The sequence below is a fragment of the Pygocentrus nattereri genome, chromosome 15 (genome assembly GCF_015220715.1).
Source record: "Pygocentrus nattereri isolate fPygNat1 chromosome 15, fPygNat1.pri, whole genome shotgun sequence".
Classification (NCBI taxonomy): domain Eukaryota; kingdom Metazoa; phylum Chordata; class Actinopteri; order Characiformes; family Serrasalmidae; genus Pygocentrus; species Pygocentrus nattereri.
In genome coordinates, this window is record NC_051225.1 from 32,932,652 (window position 1) to 32,959,970 (window position 27,319).

Sequence of the window (27,319 nt, forward strand, 5' to 3'; positions counted from 1 at the left end):
ACAAATCAGACCAAAATCCGGTGCATTTGAACCAGCATCGCCCCATCGAGCCTGGCGTGCTGAGTCCTTGTTGTTTTGCAGGGGGATATAGCTACCACAGGCGCTTTGGTCTCTGCATGCCAGTTCTGGACTTTGGCCATTACCACAGGCTAACTTATCTCTCTGCTCTGCATTAGCTAGCCATACTGTTAATACATTCTCGTTTTGATTGGCCCATGCTGCTGTGCTTGACCCCAGTGCCACCTACAGCACTTCCTTTTACTTTACAGCGCAAATGAGCAGACGAAATAAAGAGTGCATTTATGCGCAGTATAATTGGCTGAACTGTACGCTTCGGCTGATGTGGAGAATTCAAAGTGGTCCGTATGTCTTAAGGAAAAACTCTTTTCCAGAATGGTTTCATATAGCATTGCTGGGGTTTTTGTTTTGTCTCATTTATGTCAAGACCTTTGTTCCAGCATGGAATGCCAACACTGTACTGGCTTTGCCAACTGCTTTATAGATTTGTTTGAATAGAGTTTCTGCTACAGTGTCTGTTGCTGAATGAAAAGAATATATACAAATAATACATTTTTTGAATAGTTGCAGCTAATGAATGCTGCTCATTTATTATATTACAATTAAAACTTTGTTTTTGCAGTCCTACTAGAGGTCTGGTGCTTATTTATTGAAATATATTACAAGTTCTACCTTGTTTAAATAGACTACTATAGTATCCACTGACTTATGTAGTAGAATATATTACATACAACACCTTGTCTGAGTAGACTAGAGTGTCTACTGCTTGTTTTATTTACAGTATATTACAAATGATCCCTTTTTTAATAGTTTCCTTTAGTGTCCAATACTTGTATATTAAGTTATTCCAAAAGCACCATGTTTGAATAGAGATTATACAGTAGTACAAAGTAAAGTAAGTTAATGCTGGACCTTTAGAATGAATTACAGGCATGGTCAGTAATACAGTAATAGCAGAGGATGCATGCTCTCTCTCTCTCTCTCTCTCTCTCTCTCTCTCTCTCTCCTTCTCTCTCTTTCTCTCTCTCTTTCTCTTTCTTTCTCTCCATCCTTCCCCACGTCTGCCGAAGCAGAGGCCGTAGCAGATGCAGCAGCAAGACTAGCCTATTAGCCGCGTAACTTGATTGAGCAACCGCAGCAGCAGCTATCCAAACCTATCTAATTATGTGGCCCTGCCTCGCTCCACACTCCAGCAAGCCTGAAAAGTGACGCTCACCAATTACACTAATCACCTTCACTGCTCAGAGTGCCCCTTCCTGGAAACAGCCAAAGACACTAATACAGTTTACCTCCCTAAGCGCGTTTTGTCTGATATTTGTCAGTTTTTCATCAGTATGTATTTTTTGACTGGAGGAGTTTTATACATGAAAGCTCTGTTCATTTGTCGCTATTCTTTAAGATTGATGAGCTAATGCCAGTGTTTTTAAATTCACTATGTTCTGCTTGACCAGCTCCCTCTGCACTGACTGGTTAGCAGTTTGCAGGTTATTAGTAGTTCTGTTGCTAATGACTGTGGCTTGCCTCTATTCCCAATAGTGCGCCCATGCCATATCTTATTGGAGTTCATCTGAGCCTGTTAGAGGTAAGCAACATCAATCTACTGTCAGCAGCTCAATCTCTGTTTATCCTCTCCTAAACACTTCACCAAATGTCTTTATCAAAAACAGCTCTCAGGCTGCTTCTTACATTATATAACGCATATTTTTGTTTTTGTGCTTGTTTGTTTTTTTTTATTTTAGTCCATCTTCTTTCTGTCTGTCACTGTACAGTATACATGTGGTCATTTCAGCTCAGCTGTCTGAATTCAACCGGTCTGAGCCAATAACGTCACTGAAATCTGTTCAATTGTTTGAAATTCTAATGGCGCGATATTTACTTTGACGCCTCTGTGCCGAACACAAGGATATCTACAGAAATTGACAGATTGTTTTGCTTTTTATCTCCCGGGTGCGTGCATAGCAGGGATATGAAAGACTGGGATAGAGCAGAGAAACAAAGAGCTGGTGTGTATGGTTATTGGAAGCTGGCGTGTTGGTTGGAGGTAGACCTATAGCAGCGCGTGTGGATTTGATAGCACTGACAGTCGCAGGCACTGGCAGTATTTATCACACTTTCGCATTAGTGACAGTCCCCCTGTCTGGCTGCACATAATTAGACCAAATCAGCACGCGGGCCTCCGTAGCAGAGACTGTCAAAAGTGACAAACCAGAAATTTTTTTACACACTCGGCTGTTTCCCCACCTGCACCGATAGAATAATTGCGGGATTTGTCGCCATCAGGATGCGTGACTACCTTTTTTGTGCGGATGCAGGAGGCACCTCAACAAAAAATATGGTCCTGTACCTGAAGTGGCTGAATGCAGCCTTTTCCATTTTTGATAAGTTAGAAGTGTCTTTGTGGTTTGTGAACGATAGTTTATATTGTTTTGGTTTGGATTTGGAACTGCATTTTAAGTTTAGGTTCTTTAAGTCAGTGTTAGTTTTGTAAATACTGAACATTATTCTGTAAATTAATTTTAGTAAATTACTGAATATTTCTGTAGGGTTACAAGTGCAGTAAAATGGGTACAATGTAGGCATTTTAGCACAGCAACCCAGCTTAAATGTTCTGGTCTTCAGGAGCACAACAAATAAAATGTCTGTATGAATTCTCTGTAATATCTGTATGAAATCTAAGCCTCTATCTCATGCAGGTCATGTATTAAGCAGTTAAATGATTCCAAGATCAAACTGCAGCCTGTGTACTAAATATTCATTATGATTGTGTTGCATATTTTGTGCTATTTTGATAACATATTTTACTGCCGTCATTGTTAAGCCTGGAATCTTTCAATTCATGTTTTAGTCGTGATTAAAATTGTCATAATGCTTAGCTAGAATTTGTTACCCACAGATGTGTTAGGGGGAGGGTAGATACTAATTGAATGCAATTATAATAAGCTTGTCTCTCACTGTGTTTTAACTACACATTTGCTATTATAGCACAGTCACTCTCTTTCCTCAGCTATTATGCTAGAAGCTGGTGGTTAGGTTTGATTATTGCTTATTTTCATTGATACTGCATAAAGAAATTTTCAGTCAAGCAGTCAATCCAAATAAAACTTCATTGTTGTACTGTCATTTTGGTTGAGAAGCTTCTAATCTATTGTATTCCTGCAGAGAGTAAAGAGTAGATCCCTTGAAGATGTAGTCATTCTGAATGTGGACACAAATACACTGGAGAGCCCCATAGATGACCTGCACAACCTGCCCAGCGATGTGGTGAGTGCCCACAGCTACAAGTGCTTCAATACATGCTTCACACACACACACACACACACACACACAGTATTTTAGAAAATTCAGACAAAGACCTGCCTTCATTTATTTAATATCAAATTAAAACAGCCATAAACTGTAAGATGTTCAGTTTTCAGCAGCAGGAAAAAAAAGGAAAACCAATATGGAAGTTTCACCAAATATAATATAAAAACATTACTAAGTATGATATTCAATTGTCAGTATCTAGTATGTCTGTGTTTTTCCTTTATTATGTCTTCTATTGTTTTAGGAGACTTACTTTTTCAAATCTGTAGTAATATTTTTGAGCTCCTCCAAAGTTCTGTCTTAGAAGTTGGTTGGACTCTAAGATGGTCAGTCTACCGTTCTGAGAATGTCAGTAGCTTTTTTTTTTCTCCACATCCTTTCAGACCCATAGTGCTGAGCCATCTTCTCACAGTGAAAGGATGGACAGAAACACCTGTGGATATTTTTCATATCTGAAGCACCTTGATTTTCTCCTCTTTCTCAAAGATGAAAGCTTTAAATGCTCTTTATCTGATGAGGACAGTTTCGGTGGCTTACCTGGTCTTTCACAATTTGCTAGGAGTTCCATGTTCCCTGTGTCTTTTAATAATTTTTTGACGTTCCCCTTTTCATATACAGGTGGATTGTAATATATTTGATCTCCTTGGAAAAATCTCCCAAATAATATATTACTTGTACTTAATAGCTGTTCTGAGTGGAAATGAAATAAGTGAAGGGTGACCTCTGATTTTTCCACAGCACTGTACAGGAACACAAATCTTGGCGTTTTTGGATCCTGTTTTTCTTTTGTTCTTCCAAGCCAATACACACGCACACATACACACTCGGTGCCTCTTTCACACATGTTTCCTCTGTGTGTTTCTCATTCTCTTTCTCACCCACTCCAACGCTTTAACAGCACGGGCTCTGGCCAGAGAAAAACACCCCCCCCCCTCTTTCTCTCTCTCTCTCTTTCTCTCTCTCTCTGTATGTCTCTCTCTCTATGTCTCTCTCTATGTCTCTCTCTGTTTCTCTCTCTCTCTCTCTCTCTCTCTCTGTATGTCTCTCTCTCTATGTCTCTCTCTATGTCTCTCTCTGTTTCTCTCTCTCTCTCTCTCTCTCTCTCTCTCTCTCTCTCTCTCTCTCTCTCTCTCTCTCTCTCTCTCTCTCTCTCTCTCTCTCTGTATGTCTCTCTCTCTGTTTCTCTCTCTCTCTCTCTGTGTCTCTCTCTGTCTCCCTCTCTGTATGTCTCTCTCTGTGTGTGTCTCTCTCTCCTTGTCATTAGTATCTGCCGTGGTAAATCCTCAAACTGCGCTGGGTAAACTCGCCTCGCCTCGTTTAAAGGCCAGCGCTATTCACTGGCCGTCAGAGCCTCAGCGAACGCGCAGCTTCCAGCCTTCATCTCGTTTTCTTTCTATCTCTCTTTCTTTTTTTTATTTTAATCATTATTTTTACAAAGCGTGCCTTTTCTGCCTGCCCAGTGGCACGTCTCGCTGGAAGAGAGCGCGCTGGATTTTTCTGAAGGCGCAGTGAGAGAAGGGGGCCAATTATCAGTCGCCGCTTTCCAGCCACCTGCCAGCGCCTTCTCCCTTTAATTAATGTTGTGGTGACACCGGTCAGTGCAACAGGAAATGCAGCTACCGTCAGGGTCAGAAATATGTCTGTCATCTGTCCCTTTTTGAACATTAAGGAATTTGTTTGTTTTTTTTTTTTTCGCCCCCACTTCCCTTTCTCTGGCTCACTGGGGGGTGTATTTTATTGGTCCTATATGAATCATTGGAGCCCTGCTGCTATCTATCTAAGCGGGGGAAAAAAACCCTCACTGTTTTGTGATGCTGTCACTGCACTGGCGTTCCATTTGTAAATTAAATTGCAAACTGAGAGTGTCATAAAAAGGAGTAAGGTCTTTTGAAACTGACAGAGAAAAGCAAAAAAAAGCCCTTTGTCTTCATACTCTGATAAATTAAGTGCCAGCGCAATGTTTGCTTTGATCCTCTCGTGCAATTTTTCATTGACTAATGATAGAACATGCTCTGCATATCATGTTAAATTACCCCTACCTGAAATGTAGATGTCACCTGCAATAATATATTTATTGCCACAAAAATTTCATTCCTCTTTCTCTCTTACTGGCTATCCTGTCTTTGGGGATATTAAAATTCATAACAAAAGGAAAAGGCTCTAATTGAGCAAAGCTCAAGGTCTCTTTTTTCGCCCCATTTGCTAGTTAAACTGTCTGTCACAAAGCATTTTCCTACAAGACAGCAACTGCAAATCAATATGATTGCAAATATGATTTACCTGAGAACACAGTTAGATCTGAAAACTGTCAGTCATATTAAATGGTATCCAGTTATGCAATTCTGAGCTTCATAATTCTGAATTATAGCAATGAAAAAAAAATTCTTTAGGTTTTTACTTTACGGGACTTTTAGCATTCCAGTTCCAAAAGAAAATCAATATCTTTTACTGCTAAAAAGGAAAATATAATAAAAATGAGCCCTGCAGCATTTCATTTTTGTTTTAAAGAAGTCGACTTATATTGATTTAAGCTGAACCTTTTGAGATTCATATAATTATAGCTGCGAAGACTTTTTTGCCATGTGGACTCTATTATTGTGTGAGTCTGACCATTGGTGTAGCTCGTCGACGGGTCAGAGGTGACAGTTGTCCTGCATTACCTGGCCCTTTCTTCAGACGGGACCCTATGCTGAGCTCTTTGCTGTCCATCGCTTAATGGCCATTTTCCCCAATTTCACACATAATATTTTAGATTTATTGACTATTAGAAACGCTTCCATGCCAGTAGCGGTTCCGTTCCATGCAGAATCTATGGATTTACAAATAGAGAGAATAATTGGTGTGGCTTGGAGAGGATATGGCAGTCTTTTGAGTGATTTTTTTAGCATGAAATTTTATTGAAAACACTAAATGTGACTGAGTTGAGAGTCCATTGTTATTACACTTACTTTCGACATGAGACTCTCCGAGAAAGTTTTAACTTGACAGTGAATAGAGACAGGACTGTTGTTCATGCATACCTTGTTTAGAGGTTACAACAAGTTTTTCCCCAAGTTTTGAATCATTTTCTTCACAACTTGTCTTTTTCTACTTTTTTTCAACGAGGAAAAAAAAAGAAAGAAACCACTTCAACTATTGTGCCATGGTCTGAAAATGTAAATGCAGTAATTTATACCAGCCTTCCGGTAAACAATGACATTATATTATATGGTAGACTGATCCTTCATTAATTTTTATCTTTGGTAACTCCTCTGGTTTCATATGCACGTTTCAATAAGACATGCAGTCATTAAGATTTTTAAAAATAGAAAAATTGAAGTGGTTATTAACAAGTTGTTTAGATTGCCAAAAAGGGGAGGGAAAGCTTGATTTTCCTAAAAATGTAATTAATTTATTTATTTTTTATATTTAATGGTTGTAGGCCCCCATCCCCCCTCCCCACCACCAACAGATGAAGGTGTTTTTCTCTCCTCTCAGAAATGGTGAAACTGCTGCATTTTCTTTTTCACTTATAATTGGAGTTCGGTAGCAGGGAAAGGGGTGTTTACTTCTGTAGTCATTAAAACTATCTAAAAATAGGAAATTATGAATCCATTACTGCTACCAAACAGCTAAGAATTGAGCATGATTTTTATTTGATCTTGCCTTCGCAGGTCACGCATCAAGCTTAAGATAGACGTCTTCATGAATTTCTTTTGTTTTTTATTATGAGCCACAGGAACACAAAGCCCCATTGTTTATTTTCTCTCCTTTTTCCTCTCTTTTGCTGTTGTGTTTCATATGACATCCTTTTTTTCTAGTCTTGTAGACACAGCTCATATTTGTATCCTTCCTGCATTTGATCATTTAGGTTTTCAATCACGAGTGGAAATTTGAGTTTGCACACCCACCTCATGTATATTAAGGCACCAAATGTAAGCTAACAAATGAATCATAGAAAGTACAATATCAAGGTGCCTCCTCAGAGATCACCTGGCACAGCAAATCAAAAGCAGGGTGTTTAATTGGGAGTAGTGCAAAGCTTCCAATGTTTTGCAGAGAGAAAACAACAACAACGACTAGATAAGCCAACACGCTGAACAATTACAGTGAAGAGAAGGAAAGTTCAGTCCTTTTAATATTTGCTGTCTTTCCTGTTCTATTTCTTCAAGCACTTTCCACAGCACAAATGAATCTAGCATGTCCTGCAGCCTCTCCGTGAAGAGCGGGTCTTCACACCTCACACTGCTTCAGCTCTCTGTGTGGAGCTGCGTCCACAGCAGACCCTGGCTGAACATCAGGGTCACGACAGGAAAGGCTGAAAAGATTCTTCATAATGACTGTGCAACATATTCCAGCATTTTATTGACAAATATATATATATATATATATATATATATATATATATATATATATATATATATATATATATATATATATATATATATATTTTATAATGGGGCAAAACGTCTATGCATTCTTTCCATATTCAGTACTATGCAAAAGTCAGAGACCGCCCTTTGTCTCTTTTTTTATTTTCGTCTCATTTTATTTTGTCAAAAACTGTATTAAGTGCAAGTTATTGATCTTATTTTCATTTTTCTGAGAAGATTAGATACAAGTTCACAAAATTATCCAAAGATGTAGAGGAAATTCAACTCTTAATAACCACCTGCAAGACCTGGTAGACACCAAAACAGTCCTCAACTTCCACAGGTGTTCTGTCCATCCTTCCACTGTGAGAAGACAAAGCTGAGTCTGAAAGGATGTGTAGCTGTCAAGAAGATCTTACTGAGAGAAAGAATCAAACGAAGAAGCTGCTGGTGTTTTCAGAATAATGGACTGGCCACCCCACAGTCCAGACTGCAACATTAATGAATGTGTGCACTGTGAGAAATAGAAAATACAACCAACCTCTAAGACTGAACTTTGGAGGCGGGAAAAAGGCAGATTTCTTTGAAAGCCTAGAAGCAAAGCCGCTTGAAAAAAATGGAAGCTGTTATAAAAGCAATGAGTAACCAGTCAATAGTGAAAAATGCAAAATTCCATTTAATTATTGAGGCTTCTGTGTAACTTACTGTTCATGTTTTCTGCCTTTTTTATAGCATGAAAATAACTTGTTCTAGATGGCTGTTTTTAGTAAAAAATGTAACAAATGAAGGGTGGTCTCAGACATTTACATAGTACTTTTTATACATATACTTTTGTTTTATACCATTTAAAACTCCAGCTGCCACTTATATTACCTGAATATATCAAGAAATATATTTCTTGTTGAATGAACCAAAAGAAATAATTAAAAATAGCTTGAAAACATCTTGTTACTTTAACTTTTGTACAGAATTAAGAAAGCCTTTCCTTCTCTTAGAAAGTTGAATCATTTTTACAAGATTATTTATTTATTTATTTATTTAAGATCATGGCAGTTGTGAGGTCAGACATCACATTTTTTATTATTGAATTATATTATCAATGTTTGTTGGTCATTTCCAGTATTTTTTCATTGTATGCTTGAGTCAGTAGTGCCTTTATTATTTTTCTTTAAATTGTCACAGCTTGTTTTTGCCAATCTCTCTTGTTCTCTTAGAACTTTTAGTGTTACACAGCTGTGTTAAGCAGGTCCTATAATTTCTGGCATTTAATCAATCTACATTAATAAGAAATGTAAAGATCATGCTCGAATGAGGAGCAGGCACTGGCCTTTTTTTGTCACGGATTCCTTTATCATTACGGTTGAAATGTTATCAGCCTTTGTGTTCTGTTGCAAGGATGGTGCATTCATTCCATGTGTATGTATACACTTCACCCTGCTGCACATCAAAAGAAAGCAGCAGATTTTCATAACTATTCCTTTTTTCTTTGTAGTTCTTTTAATTGCATCCCCACGGCTTTCCATCCCTGGACAGAATCCTTAACAAAACACCCTCCTCCCCACCAGCACCACTACTGACTTACAGAAAAGTTTCAGCCACTCTTTATGAGTGTGATACCAGTATTTAGCTCTGCTGCTATTTGTGTTGATTCATTTCAAGAGAAATATGTGACTTTTTAGGAATTATTTAATTGATTGCCATCTACTCAATATATTTTCATCACTTTCATCAGTGGTTTCATGGGTCTATTTTTGCAGTGAACCAAAACTAATTTGCTAAAATATTTAGTTACAGCTGAAATTGTTTTTCAGTAGTTAATATGAACATTTGTGTATTGAACACTGGGATCCTGTGGATCTTTAAAGTATTATAGGGTCTTAAAATAGATATTTAAAAGATAGTCATAAAGTGTCATAAAAAGTCATATTTTATTATGAGAGGTATGAATTTTAAGATGAGTCATGCACAGTACTGTGCAAAAGGTTTAGGCTTAAAGAACACTAATATTAGAATAAATACAAATATCTAAATATATGTGTTGGTTAAACAAACATACTAAAACATTTAAAATCATTTTCAAACCTCTTCTCAAGGAAGTCCAGTATTATATGTAGTCAGTTATTTTCAGTGCGTTAAATTAAATCAGGGTGCTGCTGATGGAACCAATCATTGCAATTGCTGGGAGCATCAAGGAGAAATCTGAAATCAAACTTGTGTTCTAACTGGCTCGCAAGAATTTTATGAAACAAGAAAATCTTGTAATATTCGACAGTGTGTTTGTTTATTTGCATGTATACAAATGTAATTTTGGTGGCGTGGTTCACTTTTTAAGCATTTTCCCTGATGAGATCTCCTAGAGACCGCCGAAGACTTTTGAACAGTCTTTATATTAAACCAAGTAAGAAACGAGAAATATCCAGCCAGCAGTCTTCCAGCAGCCATCAGGAACCTGACCACTGATGAAGGGCTAGGGGATGTCAGAACTGACAGAAAAGACTGGCTTGAAATATGATCCATTTTAATTCTCAGCCAATCTGGTTGAATGACATCGACACTGCCATATTTGTTAAAACTGTTTTATTTTTCTCTTTATGAGGACTTAAATATGTGTTAAAAGGACTGAATTTGACTTTAAGAGTAGCAACTCCAGTAGAAATAAAGGTACCCAAATACACCATTGTCAACTGTTGAGTCATAGTCTGGGGCTGGGGCTGAAAGATGAATCGCTTTTGTATTAAAGACGCTGTTTAAAATTGCTAGAACCACAGGTTTAATTGCTGCCTGCATTATCAGCAGTGTTGTCTTAGAAATGTAATCGAATAACGTGGAATTTGTGAACCACCTGTAGATGAGTTAGACCAATCAAAAACAACCAAACTATTATGTGCTGTGTACATGATACCACGACCACAACAAATTGTCAGTCTGATATGCTCAAGCCAAATGTTCAAGCCTCAAGCCAGAAAAATATGGATATGCTGGTTGTCTTGTCCAGGAAGAAAACGGTCCCAAATGGTAATTTAAAGAAGATGTACGCATTTAGATCAGTCACAAGGTTGGTTAGAAAAATGGCAATAACATATTTCCTCCAAATTGTTCATCCCTATGTCTGCCACGTTCTACTACACAATCGGTGCAAAATTGTGGCCACCCATCATGTTTTCAGTTTTTTATTGGAAATATGTTAATACATCATCCAAGAGAACACCCCCTGCACATTGTAATGCATAATTACTGTCTGTTTGCTTAATTTAGCCTATTGGGGAAAAAAATGAAACATAAAATCTGGCCTGTGCAAAAGTTCTGGCATATTTTATATTCTGTTTTAACAGAGCAAATAAATGGAACTTCTCTTCTAGAACTTGCTGAAAAATGCCACATTTAAGGATGTGTCAACATATTTTCACTCAGAAAATCAACAGAACATGTGGTTTGATGAGGGTTCAGTCTGATTGTTCAGACCTTTGCATACAGTTGTGTCTGTGGAGTGTACGTGAGGACAGCTTTGCAGAGCAAGCAATCAAAATTCAATCTCTAGGTGGGGTGTTTTGAGTTTGCCCTGAGAGCTGAATCGCTTCTGCGGTGTGATGTGTGTGTATTTGGCCAGACCTTGTCCACTTCAATTAGATGGACGGGCTTGAGCATACGCAGCTCATTGTTGAAGCATGGTGTGTGGTGGGGCAGCTCGGAGTGTATAATAGCAGCCCACCATAGAGAGGAGAGGCTCGTGGCATCATCTCTTTTTCGAAAAGGAGACAGTGATACACCTGCTAATTATCATCTCCAGCTGGTGAGTTAAATGGAGATGTGTTTTGTGGGCCACCTTTGACCCCATGCTCTTTACTTGACGCACTTCAAACCCTGTTGGGGAGTCCATGCAGTAGAGTTTAATGAGGCCCCATGTTTGCCCTCTGCGGGCCCTGCGAGTCGGACGCAGCACTTTCATCCCGAACCATCCTCCCTTGATGTAAATTGAAAAGATCACAGCTACGGGGAAAAGACCTATACTGGAAAGGCCTCTCTGCATAGATTATGAATATCATAACTCAACATCAACCCCCCCTTCCCCTCTTTCTCTTTTTACCCACCCCCTACAATACCATGCTTATAATTGGACCCAATGGGGGACTCTCCCTTTGATCAGATCATAGGCTGAGTGACTTTACACTAAAAAATGTCACTGCCAAATAGGTTTATCACCTGTAGAGCTAAGCTCCCTTCTGAAGCCCCCTGCTCATGTCTCGTTAGTGATACTCAAAGTATAATAGTTAATTAGTCTGACAGATCAATTACTGTTATTGCATGCTTGATGAGACGCGTGTGCCGCTATCAAAAACCTATTATTAATTTGAAGTTTGCTGCCACAACTCGTTTCGCATGCAAATAAGAGCAGTGGTACGAATAGGAGTATGCAAGGACACAAACTGTAAAGAAACATGCATGCATTTGGTTCCGTTTGAGACTTTCACTTTAAAGTATCGATATTGCCAAGTCAGAGACCAATTACAGTGGCGTGTAAGTAAGTTGAGATATTACTGAGAAGATTAGATATCTGATAAACCACTTGCATAAGAATGAGGAAAGTCAATGGGGAACAGAAAACAGACCTTGTCAGACCTGGTAGACCACCAAATCTGTTACCATTACATAAACAGTACTTAGAACTTTGATCTTTGAGAGAGAGGAGAAAATCAACAACAATAAAAAATACAAAATGCAACCAATGTCTAAGACTGAACTTTGGAAGAGTGAAAAAACATCCTTGCTGATTTCTTTGAGGCCTGGAAGCAAGTCTCTTGAAAAGAATGGAAGCTGCAATGAAGACAAAGTTTGGACGTGGTGTAAATTCGGTGTAGTTTTCAGATTTAAAAAATATATATATTTTTATTTTATATTATTTCTGAAAAAGTAATAACTTGTGCTTAATGGCCATTTTGGCTGGAAATGAAATAACTGAAGGGTGCTGTCTGACTTTTGCTCAACACTGTACGTTTATTCTTGACGCATTTTTTGTGGAGTGAGTACCTCGTCTCATTAGACGTATTTACATGCTCATGACTGTTGCGAACACAATAACTTCTTGTTATACCTCCTCCTTACTCGCCTGCTGGGTACGCTCTCCCGCGTGTGAATGACAGTTTGTTGTCTTTGATTTTTCAGAAAAAACGAACACAGTTTAATGGATTGTTTGGGGAGAAAAAAACGGTTAATGCATCAACATGAAATATTAATACAGTGCCAACTTTACATAAACATAAAAGCTCTTAGTCCAGCGTGAATATGGAGTTGACACGTGTTAATTTAGCACTGCTAAACTTTCTGTTTGATGCTTGTGAGCATTCACAATGGCAGCTTGGGGACGCTATGAGTGGGAGAGAGAGTGCCCCAGAAGAGACACGGGACAAAAAGACGACGGTAAAAAAAAAATAACCGCTCAGAATGAGCAGCGCGGCACTCCATGAATGTCCTTTGAATTTCCAAATCCATGACTCTGCTTCTCTTCCAAGTTTCCTCATCATATCATCCGCTTCGAACAATGTCAATAATGATTTGATGCAGGGTGCCGCCTCTGCATGCTCGATGAAGCCTCTCCGTCTTTAGTATTCACTTGAAGGCCTCTTTGACTGAGTTAAGGGTTCTGCTCCTCACTTGATATTCACTGATGAACGAAGCCAAACTGATTATTGATATGCTATGTGCTGAGCTCGGGATGTAGGAATGCAAATGAGGCTTTAGCAGATGGTGCATGCTTTGCAGGCTTCGTAATCAAAATTAGTAAAGCTGATCTTTCACAATCGCACTGGTTTTAAAGCTCAGTCCCTGGATTTGTGTATTAATGTTGTTGATGGTGAATAAATTTGGCTCACGGCTGAAATATTTGGTTTACTGGCAAAGTTTTCATAGAGAATCTTTCGGTTCATTGCTAAAATTTTTATATTTGATGTTAAATCAGTTGATTTACTGCTAAACATTTTTATGGTGGATTGAATGTTTTACTGATAGACATTTTGTGGATTTTTATGGTGAATCCATTGGTTTTTATCTGTAACAGTTTTATAGTGGATCTTGAGGTTTGTTTCTAGATATTTGATGGATTTTCATGAGGAATCTATTGGTTTGCTTCTAGAACTTGTATGACTTTCGCAAAATCACTACCTTTGGAGTACATTTATTGGTTTACTGCTAGAAATTCTATGTTTTTATGGCAAATTGGTTGCATTCTTATGTGTAAAGATTTCTGTGGTACTTTTTTGGTTGACTGCTAGACATTTAATACATTTTTATTGTTAAATCATTGGTTTTTGATCTTACAATGAATCCATTTGTTGAGTGCTAGACATGTTATGGTGAATCCATTGGTTTACAGCCAGACTTTTTATGGATTTTTATGGTCAATTCGCTGTTTTTTACTTGTATAATCTTACTACTAGGGGTGGATTGTTATGATAAATCCCATACTTTTTTACTGCTAAACATACTGCGATGAATCAGTTGATTTACGGCTAGATATTTTATGGCTTTTATGGTAAATCCATTGGTTCAGCTAAACAGTTTTGCTGCACTGGTTTACTGCTAAAACTTTTTTTTATGCTGAGCCCATTGATTTACTGCTTAAACTTTTATGGCTTTTTATGGTGAATCCATTGATTTATTGCTCAACATTTTTATGATGAATCCGTTTCAAGTTGAACAGAGACTGTACTCCCTCCTGTTTCAGTGAATGGCCCATGCCATGCACCCTCTAGATAGAGTGAAATCATGCCATGCTTCCTTAACCATCCGGTACCTTCAGAAAGATGACTGAAAGCAGGGCTGGTGGCACAGAAAACTAATTAAAGCTTATGTGTGTCAAGATACTTTTTAGGATGGAGAGAGGGGGTGAAGAAGAGAAAAATGCCCTGTCAAAGTCTCTTTGCTTTCAGCTTCCTCAAGAAAAAAAAAAGAAAGCTAGCTCCTCCCCCACACACCCTGCCATTGCTTCAATTAACAGAGCAGCAGGTGCTCTCGGCAGCACAACAGATAAGCTACAAGGGGAGCGAAGAGGCTTCTCTTTATTTCTTTTCTCTTTCTCTTCTTTTTGGGGGTGACCTGCAAATGTGACACTTCACACCCTGAATGGTTTTGCCTCTTCCCCCACCAATTTCAGAGGTGCTAATTTAACTCTCTCTCTCTCTCTCTCTCTCTCTCTCTCTCTCTCTCTCTCTCTCTCTCTCTCTCTCTCTCTCTCTCTCTCTCTCTCTCTCTCTCTCTCTCTCTCTCAGGTTTCCAATCTGAAGAGTAAGCTGAAGAAGCAGTCGACTGCTACGGGCAGCGGAGTGGCTCGGGCCTTTCTGCGCTCACAGGCCGCTCTGTTCGGCTCCTACAGAGACGCTCTGAGATACAAGCCTGTAAGATTTCTCCCAGCTGTCTCCTTTCCCTCCTGGTGAATTACTGCATCAATACATCTTAAGGCCCACACAATATGTATACAATACTAATACTGATAAGGAAATGAGCCGTGATAATAATGGAATCATATGGATATCAGAAGGTATGATGTTTAAATTTGGCCAGTATTTCAAACCAATATTTGACGACCTCTTTATAATACTCATTTTTATTCTGCTCATTTTAGTGCATTTGTAACTCTACAGAAATAAATGTTATATTTCTCTGTAATTCTAATCCATCTGGAGTTAGTTCCAATATCTACATTTTATAAAGGTAAATGCATCAGCAGATATGTACATGAAAAGTATCAGCTATTGGAATCAGCCAAAAATTAACCCCCCTCACTGTTATTGTGTTTGTGGGCTTGGACCAATGACACTTCCATTCTGATCAAATTTAGTCAAAATAATGCTGGCAGATTTTTACCAATCCAATATTTTTTAGATTGGCCCATTTCCAATACCCATTGATCACTGTATGCGGCAATATAATCCCAATAGTACAAGCACTTATCATATACATTACTGAGACATAAGGCTTCACCTTAAATCTCTACCACTCATTCAGGTTGTTCCCCTAGTATAATTGCCGTGATATATGTAGGTCTGGCTATTTTCTTCTCCCTCTCTTTAACCCTTTAAACTCTAAGAACCTATATATAGGCCAATCCTCCAGGTCCTCACTCTCATAGCATCACCTGCGTAATAATTTTATAGTAATTGATGAATAATTTATATTGATTACTTTAATATTAGTAACTGACAACCAATATTTTGAGACCGAACACAGGCTAAGGATCTTTATATCATAATGTCTTCGAGTACTTGAGCTGCCATTCAAAAGAAGCCAAACAAAGTGCCGTCTATAGGCAAAAAGAAGGAAGGTGGGGAGGGGAGAGGAGAAATGGCTGAGTTAAGGTGGGCCGGTCTGTATCAGTGAAATGTCAGAAGTTGAAAAGCCGGGACAGCTTCTTTGAAGCCTCCTTTCAGGCCTGGTGTGGTATTCTTCTCAGGCCCTTCTCAACTCCTGAAATGTGCCTTTCAGTCCTGCACTGGCGTCGGGTAAAAACAAAGTACGCTCTCTGTTTGTCAAATATGGCTGTCTTTGTTGGAAAGGGTGAGAGTAATTGGTTTGTGTAGACCCACAGCGTGAAGATACATAATTGATGTTGCGGCAGTGGTGTGTACACAGGCTGACTTTTCTCAGACACAAAAAAAAACATTTGTGTTATAAAAAAAAAGAAAGGCGGGTTTGCACAACTCTTAACCTTCAAAGCACTGTCTCAATTGAGCACAGCGGCATCAGATCTTTATAGAATTGTAATCACTTTCTCTTTTGCAAGAAATGCTCGCCTTTGCTTGGGCTTCAGATTTGAAAGACCTTCCTGTTAGCTGAAGGCACACCCATGTTTAATGAAAACATGTACCTGGGAGTTTTACCTCTGAGGACTGCTGCTGTTATTTTAATTACAGCTAATTTATTTTAATTAGAAATCATTTTTAAATGTCATGATTGTGTGGCAGCTGCAGAATTCAAAAGCATGATTTGTTGTGTTTTGAGAAATTGGGTTTGATTTTACATTGTATTGTGTGGAAAATAACTTGGGGGCCAAACGTCAAGTGCTGATTTTCTTCTAACATTGGAAAACAGTTTAGAAATCTCATATCTGTTCAAGAGAATGTTAAGCATAATAATCATATATTTAAGAATTGTAAAGCATTAAGTGGGCATAGAAATAGATATAAGAATAGAAAATGTGCGTGCTGACTGTTCCATGGTTGCATTCATGGACTGGTAGTAGTGCTGTTGTGCATATCTGTTATATCAGTACAGAAAATGCACCTGCAATTTCTGATGGGGCTTTAATAATAATAATAATAATAATAATAGCAACTTATAATAATAATAATAATAATAATAATAATAATAATTATTATTATTATTATTATTATTATTATTATTATTATTATTATTATAGCACTTTCCATGCTGGTGGCAGCTCAAAGTGCTTTACAGACAGGTGGTGAAGTTTAACAGTAATTCAAGGAATTATGAGTAGAGTTTTATTTAAATGCTGAATTAAGATGTATGTTTAGATGCTTCTTAAAAGTGAGCACTGGGCTTGACTGTCTAATAAAAGGTAGAATTGAGTTCCACAGTTTAGAAGCAGAATAACTGAATGAGGCCTCTCCATGTTTTCTATATTTTACAGAAGGTATTCGTAAAAGGTCAGTATCTGCAGATCTAAGATCACGAGCTGGAACATAGACAGATAGTCATATACGTGGAGCTTTAAGGTCGTTTAGAGCCTTAAAAACTAGTAGCAAAACTTTCAAATGTATCCTGAATGACACAGGTAGCCAGTGCGGTTCTTTTAAAATGGAAGTGATACGATCTCTCTGTATTGTTTTGTTAGGATCCGTGCTGATGCAGTTACAATGAGTTGTGAGGGGTGTATTGCTTTCTTAGGAAGTCCAGTAAGAAAAGCATTATAGTGATCAACTCTGCTTGTAGCAAATACATGAACAAGTTTCTCTGCATCGCTCTGAGATAGAAAAGGCCAAACTTTAGCAATATTTCTCAAATGATTAAAAGCTGCTTTAGAGACTGTGTTTACATGCGGTTTAAAACAGAGCTCAGAGTCTACAATCACGCTGAGGTTTGGTATATTAAACTAAAACAAGTTTCTTATAAAGCAACTTTCTCTTCGTTTTTGTACCAATGAGCAGCATTTCCATTTTTTCATGATTTAATTGTAGAAAATTGCCATGCATTAGAAAGGGGGTAAATAAGTCGGCTCTATGAAAAGGATGTGTAGCTATCAAGAAGCCATCACTGTGAAAAGGAACTGGGCCAAAACGATTTTGATCACACAAGTAAGCTGCTGGTGTTCTCAGAACGATGGAGGGACCACCCCATAGCTTAGTAGAAAGTGTTAAAGCCTACTGATTAAATAGGTTTAACAGAACAACTATAAAAATACACCTTAATTTCCAGTCGAATCAGACATTAAGTATAAGTTTTTCATTTTTCAACATCATGAAAAAGCCAAAAGCATATATTCAACAGAATTACACTGGAGCCTGAACAACTGTCATTTTATTACAGTTTATTGCATTTATTACAGTTTCATTTCTTTTTGGGACATTTGCTTTCAGTTTATCAAAGAAATCTGCAGGTGTATTTTTGTCTAAAGTTCAGTCTTAGAAGTTGGTTGCATTTTCTAATGATCCAAGTAATTTCAGACACATTAAGTGATGTTGTGGTCTGAGCTTTGGCAGGGTCAGTCCATCATTCTGAGACCACCAGCAGCTTCCTTTTAACAGTAGTGGCTTCTTGACAGCTACACATCCTTTTTATAGTGCTGACTTATTTTTCCTTATGCTAGTGAACTGTTTTATATCTAGTCTCCTCAAAAATACCTTATGAAAATTTAATTGTACTTGATACCCGTTTTAACTGGATACTATACAAATGAAGGGTGCTCTCACTTTCACACACTGTCGTATATAATTCTTCTCAAATACCATATCTCCAAAACAAATGAACAGTTACATCATACATGTATTGTGCTATTGATATGGTTTACTTATGAAACTCATGTGCCTTCCCACTAGCAGCTCTGATGAGCATTGAAGTCTAACTGAGCTGTAAATGAAACAGTGCAGGCAAATGATAATGAGCTCCCATGCAAGAGGTGGCAATCGCCGTCTTACTGTATATAGGTCATTAAACTCTGCTGTGGAACTAGCCCGCTTCTGTTATTGATCCTTGCAACACATCTTCTGTTCCTTTTCAAGATTAGCTTTTATTAGCAAAAGCACATCAGCATCTCCAGCAGCAAGCTGAGTGCAACTTGCAACTTGTACTAGCGTCTGACAGATCTAAGACAGTATCCTAGCTGTTGTGTATGTTAATTTAATGAATGTATAATTGGGTCTGAACATCATGAGAGGGAAATGGAAATAGCTCGCATTCGTTTAAAGGAAGTGCCTGGCAGAGGTCATGCTAACTCATCCCCAAATAAATCATACAAAGGGTGAAATATGCATATGCATGTACATTAATACCCCTATTTACATACCCATATGGACCATGAATTAAATGTCTCTTGGTGTCCATTTACATATTCTGTTCATGTAACTTGAGGACACATAAAAATGATGTAATTGATATCAATGGATTGTAGCGATGATAAAGTCCAGGTAGCTTCAGATTCAGCCAATCTGAGCCTCTATATTGTCTTTAAAGTAAGCTTCGTTTTCTCTCCCCAGGGAGAGCCAATCACCTTCTGTGAGGAGAGCTTTGTGGCACACCGCTCCAGCACTATGAGGAATTTCCTTGAGATGGCTGTGAACCTGCAGCTCTTCAAGCAGGTATGGCACACATGATTGAGAAGATTCAGCCCCATTGCCTCTTCCTTACCACACTGCCTCTGGCTTCTGCTTCAGCTAATATCCTGACACAAGTTCCTCCCGTGGACTTAACAAAAGCCTTTTCACTGAGTGGTATATGATTGTTCAAGTAATCAATTACTGATTAGGATGTGTGTTGACATTGTTATGAAAAGAATGTGATAAAGTGAACAAGCTTTAAAATAAATGCTAAGAAAGTGCTGGATTAAAAAAAAACAGTAATAAATAAAGATATGAATGAGATTAACAACAAACATTTAAATAGCCCTTGCCTCTCCTGTCCCCCACACCACCTTAAGGTCCACTTAAGATATTTGTGTGGTTTTATGTAAACACATTTCCACCAGAAAGGTCTCCAAATCCCCAGATCTTGCATAGTGTGCCTTTACATGAAACCAATCTAAACTGACAGTCTTAAAGGACAGATGGACGGGTAACCATATTTAGAAATTTAAGAATTTGATCAAAGTTTATAGACCATCTCTCCTTGCCTTCCCTATTTATTTCAGCAATATTTCCCCAGTTGCAAGTGTTTTTGCTGTAATAGTCATAATATTTATTATTCTTTAATATAAAACTTCTATTAATTCTTATTTCATTTATAACAATTCATAATTTTTCAATAAAAGACAGATGCACAGAATTATATGATTTGGAATTCAGTTAAGAATCTAATTCCTGCTCTCTCACAACCTTAGAGACCATCTCCTTTTATTTATAGCTGTAATAGTATGTCTCTGTAAACGCCCCCCCGCACCAAACCGCCGAATCGGATAAGTTTTGATTTATCCCCTGGAAAGAGCTGATATGCACTTAATCACTGCCTTTGTCTTAGACACTTCATCCACATTACTTTTTCTCCAAGATCCAGATAGTGACCACCAGTTCAAAGCTATACGCCCCTCCTATCCACGCAGTAGCTCGGGGAGAGCCGTTATCTACTGGTCGGCCACACTGAGAAAGGCCAGTGCCGCCATGCCCCATTCTGACCATGAACTGCATCCGCTCGGAGGCCAGCCCTGCTGAGAAACGAGCGGAGGATAGCTGCCAAGAGAATGCGGGGGAAGCCTGTCAGCATCGACCTGCTTTCTGTCTCTGACCCCCCTCCCAACACACACATACACACACACGCGCTCTGCTTCTGCTCTGACGCTGTTTCACGTTCACACTGCCTGCGAGAAAGTTTCATGCACTTGTGCACTTCCACACACACACACACATCAGTGTGCCCTATTTTACTTAGCTGGCACCGTTTCACAGCTCTCATCACGTTAACCATTTAGTGCTCTCATGTAGGATGACACACAAGGTTTTTTGTGTTTCTAATTGCAGCTTTGTTACTCTATTCTTTATTTTTTATTTATTTAAGTCGTAGCCCATTCTGTTCTCGTTACTATGCTTTTAGGCTTTTTTGGGGGAGGTTGTAATAGCATGTGTCTCTCATTACTGTACATAAGGGCATGCATTCTTCTTGCATTGTGTACTGTGACTTGACTGATATATTGTCAGCCAATATTACTGATTTATCAGTATCACCAAAAACCCGTACTGACAGTTCCCACCTGTTTATCTTTATTCTAGTAATAACAAGCTGAACTGATAAAGTTGAACACAAAGACCTGTCAACAACACTAAAACTGACAGAATACATCCAAACATGACATGTAAAAATAATGCAAAAAAGGCAAGGAAAAAAAACTCAATTGTAAGAGCAAAATAAGAAAAGAATTAAAAGGCACTTAAGAAAAGCTAAGGATTCTGGGATGCACCACGTCCACACTTAAATATTATTGAATTTTGTGTTGTTTATTTGACTATAACTGAGAAATCATAGTTGAAAGCGGACAGCTATATCGGTCAGTGAAGCACTGTTTAGCCGCAATCACTGGCAATTTTATTTATCAATATTAGGGCTCTCAAACAAAGTAATTCTGATTGATCACATACTTTTTGTGTAATCACACTTGTCTTATTTGCTCACAGTTGACCGTGAAGAAAAAAAAGTTTCCATTTAAACAGCAGTGCATTTTTGTATTTTGTTGTAGCTCTATGAGTGAACAAAATGAGCTTCCTCTGAATGTATATATTAGTTAGCTAAGCATTACAGTAAGCAAAGGCAAGTTTATTTGTAAAACGTCTCTCATACACATTAAATAATAATGCAGATTATGACATCTGGAGCACCTCAGAAAGGCTTTTGCAAAGATACCCGCAGAAGCATAATAGAAGAAAGTAGAAAGTAATAAAACATAAAAGAGAACAATATTGTAAAAAAATACAGAGGCCTTAATATTTACAAAGAAGTTTCCAGCACCCCAAGTGACATTGCAATGTCATTAATTTTATCAAGTGTTCACATAGAGTTAAACATCACCAGACATTACTGAATGTATTTAGGATTGCTCAACTCATGAAAAGCAGAACGTGTAACCAGCTTCTAAGACTGAACTTTGGAGGGGTGAAAAATATCCCTGGAGGTTTCTTTGAACTGAAATCGAGGCTCCTGTAAAGATTGGAATTTGTAATGAAGACAAAGTACAAACACTAAATACTGAAACATATTTTTTTAAAAAAGCCATTGCTGGAGTTATGTGTGTGGACACTGGAAGCAAGTAGCCAGTTAAGAGAACAGAGGCACAGTGTGTGTAATGTGATCCTGAAGGAAAGGGATAAGTGGGGGATTTGGCTGGGTGCTAATTTGGTCTGATTATGTGCTCTAATTAGGGGGTCAGACAGCGCAGGCTGAGCCCTGTGCTCTCGTCACTCATTAAAGTTGCTGTAATGAAGTTAGCCTCCATCAGCGCCCAACGCAAAGCCTTGAACCCCAGAGATGGCTTTACCTTTTACTGTGGAAAGCTACACACATACTACACGTGCACCTTTTACAGTGGTTCCTCAGCGCTGCTCGCTACTTTTAAAGCACTCATGCAAAATGCATTCAGCAATAATTTGTTCGGCTCTGCTCAGTAGCAGTAAAGCTTTGTAAAATGGTTTCTTTGCATCATTAATGGCATATTGCAAAGAATATTTTTAGTATTGTCATGTTTATTGTCTGAGCCCCGTTGCTGGACTGGCACTAATGGGCAAATTTATTGGATGCTGTTTTATAACCTTTACGTGACAAGGGAGGAAATTGAATTTCCCACAAAGCATTGCATGCGCAAGATGCCCGTCTGCTATGTTAATCCTTCACCTGACGTGAATTATAGAAAAGGCACACGTGCGAATGTGTCCGGAACAGCCTGGATGGAATTGCTGCAGTAGTGTTCCCCCGTCTCTCTCTACCTCGCTTTCCCTCTCTCTCTTTTAATAACTCTGATACTCTGATTTATGGTTGCAGTTCATTGATGGCAGACTGGCCAAATTAAACGCAGGAAGAGGTTTCACAGACGTCTTTGAGGAAGAGATCACAGAGGGGGGCTTCTGTGGAAGTGAGTGGCATTTCTCTGTTTGGAGGTGGAAAAAGAAGTGGAAAAAATAGGCAGTGGCTTTTTCCTTTTGAAATAGTTTAAGAAAAAATGACAAACTAAATTATAAGATACAAATAAGAAGCCAAAAAAAAAACTTCACAGGCCTGAAAGTGTTGTGAAGGCTCACTAACTGTATTTTTACAGTTTCCAAGATTGCTGGCTTTTTTTAGGTCCATTTGCTCATGTTTGGTTTTGTGTGTGTGGATGACTTTTCATGCCCCATTGTTTCTCAGGTAATTCAAGATCCTATCAACAGTGGATGCACACGGTGAAGGTAAGCAGCAGTTTCTGATTCACTTTTTCATCTAATGAATATTCAATTCCACCTGAATAATTGAGCCTGATTGCTGAATCGTGCTTATTGTTGCTGGTTAAACAAGCATATCCAATTGCTCTTGAAGCGCGCGCAAAGTCCGTAAAAAAAAGCGCGGCGGAAAAGAAGCGGAAGGCAGGGAACACGCGCATGCGGGACGGTTGAGATGTTGAGACAGCGTTGATATGATGTGACAGCCAGTCATCTGAGATGACACATGGATTCTGGCAGGAAACACAGCCATTACTCAATAGATTGAAGGAGAGAAAAGCCCACCCCCCCACACCCACCCGTATGCTTCGTTCCTCTCTTTTTCCCGCCACCCATCAGCCTGTACCGAATTAGTTCTCGGGAGTGCTTTTTTCAAAAGGTTTCCTTTAAAGTTCACATCGTCTGACTGACACAAATCCATAAGAGGGGCCTTCACCTCCATCCTGCTGGTCGAGTGTTTGGAATGGAAGCACTAGTGCTTTAGCCGTTTAGCGTGGTAGTCCAGCGCTGCTCCACTGCTGCAGTCTCTTAGAAGAGAGAAAGGGATGGAATAAGATGAGTACGAGGGTATTTCAGATAAGCAGTACTTCTTAAAAAACTGTAAAATTTGTAGTAGACGTTATAGAGGCATTTGCAACAGCAGTAAAAAATAAATGAATAATAATAATAGGTAGTGATGCCTTGAAGGAACCCCTTTTGGTTCTCTAAAGAACAGATATAAGATTTTAAAAATCTGAAAAATTGTTACTTTCTTTGATATGAAGCAGTGATGTCTCAATAAAAATATATTTATTTTTGATACAAGTGTATCAAATGTGCTTTACATTAATTAGGGTTCAAGCACACAGTGCGAGTAGTTGCTTTTGCTTTGCTTTGTCTAGTTCTTCTTGTTGTATTCATTCATTCATTCATTCATTTTCTCCTGAAAAGTCCAAGAGCCACCAAACAAGCCTGTAGCCAGGCAACAGAAATGACCCCAATTGGCCAGTGGGGACGCTATAGCACAGCAACAACACATTTTGCCTCATAACTCCTAAACCAAAGTTTTTAGAAAGAAAATTATATTTTAATTGTTATTATTTTCAGTTTACTAGAGCATTCAACATTCAAGTAAGTAGCTAAGCAATAGAACATGAGAGAGAGAAATAACATCACCAGATGAAGGCTAGATCATCACAGCCGTGATGTTATTCACAATAACACACTCCCTTGAGCCTTCTATTGCTTTAATACAACAGTTAGATAAATAAATTAATAAATAAATAAATTGTGCTGTGAACGTGGCATTTAATGTTTTAATGTTAGCAGTTCCTTCCGCCAAATTATAGTTCCTTAACAAGTAACTTGTTGCTTCGTCAGAGTGGAGAATGAACTCCGCTCACTCACTGCACAGCTGGCAGTTCATTCTCCAGCTCCACACACACCAACTGACAGTTTGGGAATTTAATGTAGTCTCATCTTCAGAGTCTGACCAAATTGGCTGTCAGTCAAATGTGATCTTAAAAGTATCCATTTTCTGTTCGTAGTGGCTCCTACACCTGTCAAAGTCATTGCTTAGCAACAGCATCTCAGCGGAGTGATACGGTGTCTGCGAAAAAAAACTGAACGCTTCTCAACCAATCAGCTTGCGTGGCCAGAACTAACTGTTGTATGATTTAAAATAAAAGCTGTGCATTTATGGTGTTCTGATCTGTTGCTTTAGCCATCAGCTAATATGTTAACCTTGAGCTAACACACAAGCCACAGTTAACATGCCAGTCATGAAATAACAGTACAGTACTATGTGTGGTATTAATACTTCCTACTGAAGAGCCATGATTGAACAAGAGGTTTGTGAACATGAAGACCCTTTTAAAGGTTTAAAGAACCTTCACATAATATAATGTTTCTTAGCGAAATTTCAATTTGTTTTTTTTTTTTAACCTTTACATTGAAACTTTAAAAATGTTCTCTCCCACATTGTCTTTACAGATATTAATCTATAAAGAACCATTCACTGAAAGTTAAGATGAAAACTCTTAGCATTTGTGTAGCTATACAAGCTATTAAAATAGAACAAGGTTGTTAATGCATTGTTTAGTGTCATGTATGACCAAGTTATCCTGTGTATTCTACTTTTGATTGCCGAAGCTTTATGGGACCTGCCAGCTGCCTTTTAGTGACGTTTGTTCAAGAAAAAACAACCAGAACTTGTATTATCAATGTAGTAGTACTTAATTTAGATCATTAAGCAGGCCAGCCATTGATCTTAAAACATGATTTAGAATGAATTGTCAGACTTTGTGAAATGTATAAAGGTGTTAATCTATTACGAGCTTTAAAAACCAAGAAAAGAATCTGAAAAATCCGTTCTGGAAGAAACAGGAAGCCAGTGAAATGGTGGTGTAAAAACTGGTGTAATATGTTTGAGTCTGGTGAAACAACTTTGTTACTAAGCACAGAAGCTCTAGAATTACCGATATTCATCAGGCATGTACCATTAAATGCAACTAAAACATTATTTATTTAGAATGTAATGGCAGTTTTGTGATAGATATATTGTGTTTTATTGATGATATCCATTTGTGTTACAAATTCCTTTTTTAATTATTATTTGTTTCTATTTTATCATTTTTATTTCGTTTCTTTGGTTATTGTTCTTTTTTCTTAGTAGTGCTACTTGCTTTTGTTTTTGCTGCTTTATTATTTTATGCTATGAAGCACTTAGTTACATCTTATGCATTAAAGGTTCTTTATAAATAAAGTTATTAGTAGTAGTAGTAGCTGTATCCTGAATAATGGAAAAGAATTAGTAACTAACTGCTTTAATGAGATGGTAGTTGATGAAAAAACAATATGAACATTCTGGTTGTGGAATTAGTTGAACAGCTAACATACTAAACAAGCTAAATTCCAACACCCAGACTAGGTTTAGGTGCATAGGCTTGACTTTTGATTTAATTATTCTGTTTATTTAGAAATGCTGCTTTATGAAATCGGCCACAGTGTGTGGTTGACCAGTGTACACCACACTGCGCACTGCTGTGACTGAAACATGACCACTGTATTTGTGGACAAGCACTCTCTCGGGAGCAGACCTATTTAATATTTAGTTTTAATGGCGACAAGCGAGTATTGGGTACAATTTCTCATACATTAGGGGCACTGTCATTAAAGTTTTGGCTCAGGACACAAGGTGTTTATTTACCTGCTAACGATTTTGGACAGCGTGGCCAGCTGTGTTTGTTTGTTCGTCATAAATATAATTTAATGGATGTATATTTCAGTCATTTTTGTGTTTTGTTCAGTCAGCAAAAGTAATGTTGGTAAGGAATTCCTTATTACTCATTTAATGATTCTCTTTTTTTCTGGATAGAGAGGAGTGAATAAAGCCAGTCCAGCAGTGAAATCAGTATACAAGATTGTAAGTTCTTGAACTATGTGATTAAAATTTCAATATTTTCTATATTTCAAACATTTTCCCAGTAGTTCTCTATTATGGTATGTCATTTATTGCACTTTAAATGGCTCCGTTCTGACAATGCTGTGTTACTTCTGAGCTCTTCAGGGGTCTTATTAGTGTTATCAAGATTCATGTGATGTTGAATTGCTGTGGAGGTTCTCATGCTGGCCAAGAAAATTCAACATTCTATTTAACAACAATGCATATTTTTCTTGTTTCATCCTTTTTTTTTTTCTTTGAAAGGCCAAAGTACATGCAAAAAAAGGCCTGCAGGGTGTGAAGGACAGGATTAGACAGAAGGTAAGTCACTCAAATATTCTGATTTCTACACACCTGCGCTGCTTAACATAGCATCGATAGCTGAGCGCAGGGTGCGAGCTCAGGGTTTAAAATGGGCTTATGAAACCTGCTTAGCACTTTGTTCAGAAGTATACATTTTTAACAAGTCCGCCTCTGGCGATGGGCTGTCATGTCATACCCTTGCTTGGAGATGCCCCTTTATATTTTTTGCATATTTCATCAATGAGTGAGTGATCTGTTCAAAGCCAGCATAACGAGGTGTATGTTTCCATAACGCTGAT

At 38.1% G+C, this 27,319-nt stretch overlaps 1 protein-coding gene across 2 annotated transcripts in view; it reads left to right on the forward strand.

Annotated features, from left to right (window-relative positions):
- dennd1b (DENN/MADD domain containing 1B) overlaps nt 1-27,319 on the forward strand; it is a 126,545-nt gene that overhangs the window by 79,663 nt on the left and 19,563 nt on the right. For both annotated transcript variants that reach the window (XM_037545298.1, XM_037545299.1), the window contains 8 exons: nt 1,555-1,600; nt 3,178-3,279; nt 14,939-15,064; nt 19,382-19,483; nt 22,863-22,953; nt 23,226-23,266; nt 26,652-26,699; nt 26,982-27,038. In XM_037545298.1, the coding sequence (XP_037401195.1) occupies nt 1,555-1,600; nt 3,178-3,279; nt 14,939-15,064; nt 19,382-19,483; nt 22,863-22,953; nt 23,226-23,266; nt 26,652-26,699; nt 26,982-27,038 (613 nt within the window). The remainder of the gene's footprint in view (nt 1-1,554; nt 1,601-3,177; nt 3,280-14,938; nt 15,065-19,381; nt 19,484-22,862; nt 22,954-23,225; nt 23,267-26,651; nt 26,700-26,981; nt 27,039-27,319) is intronic.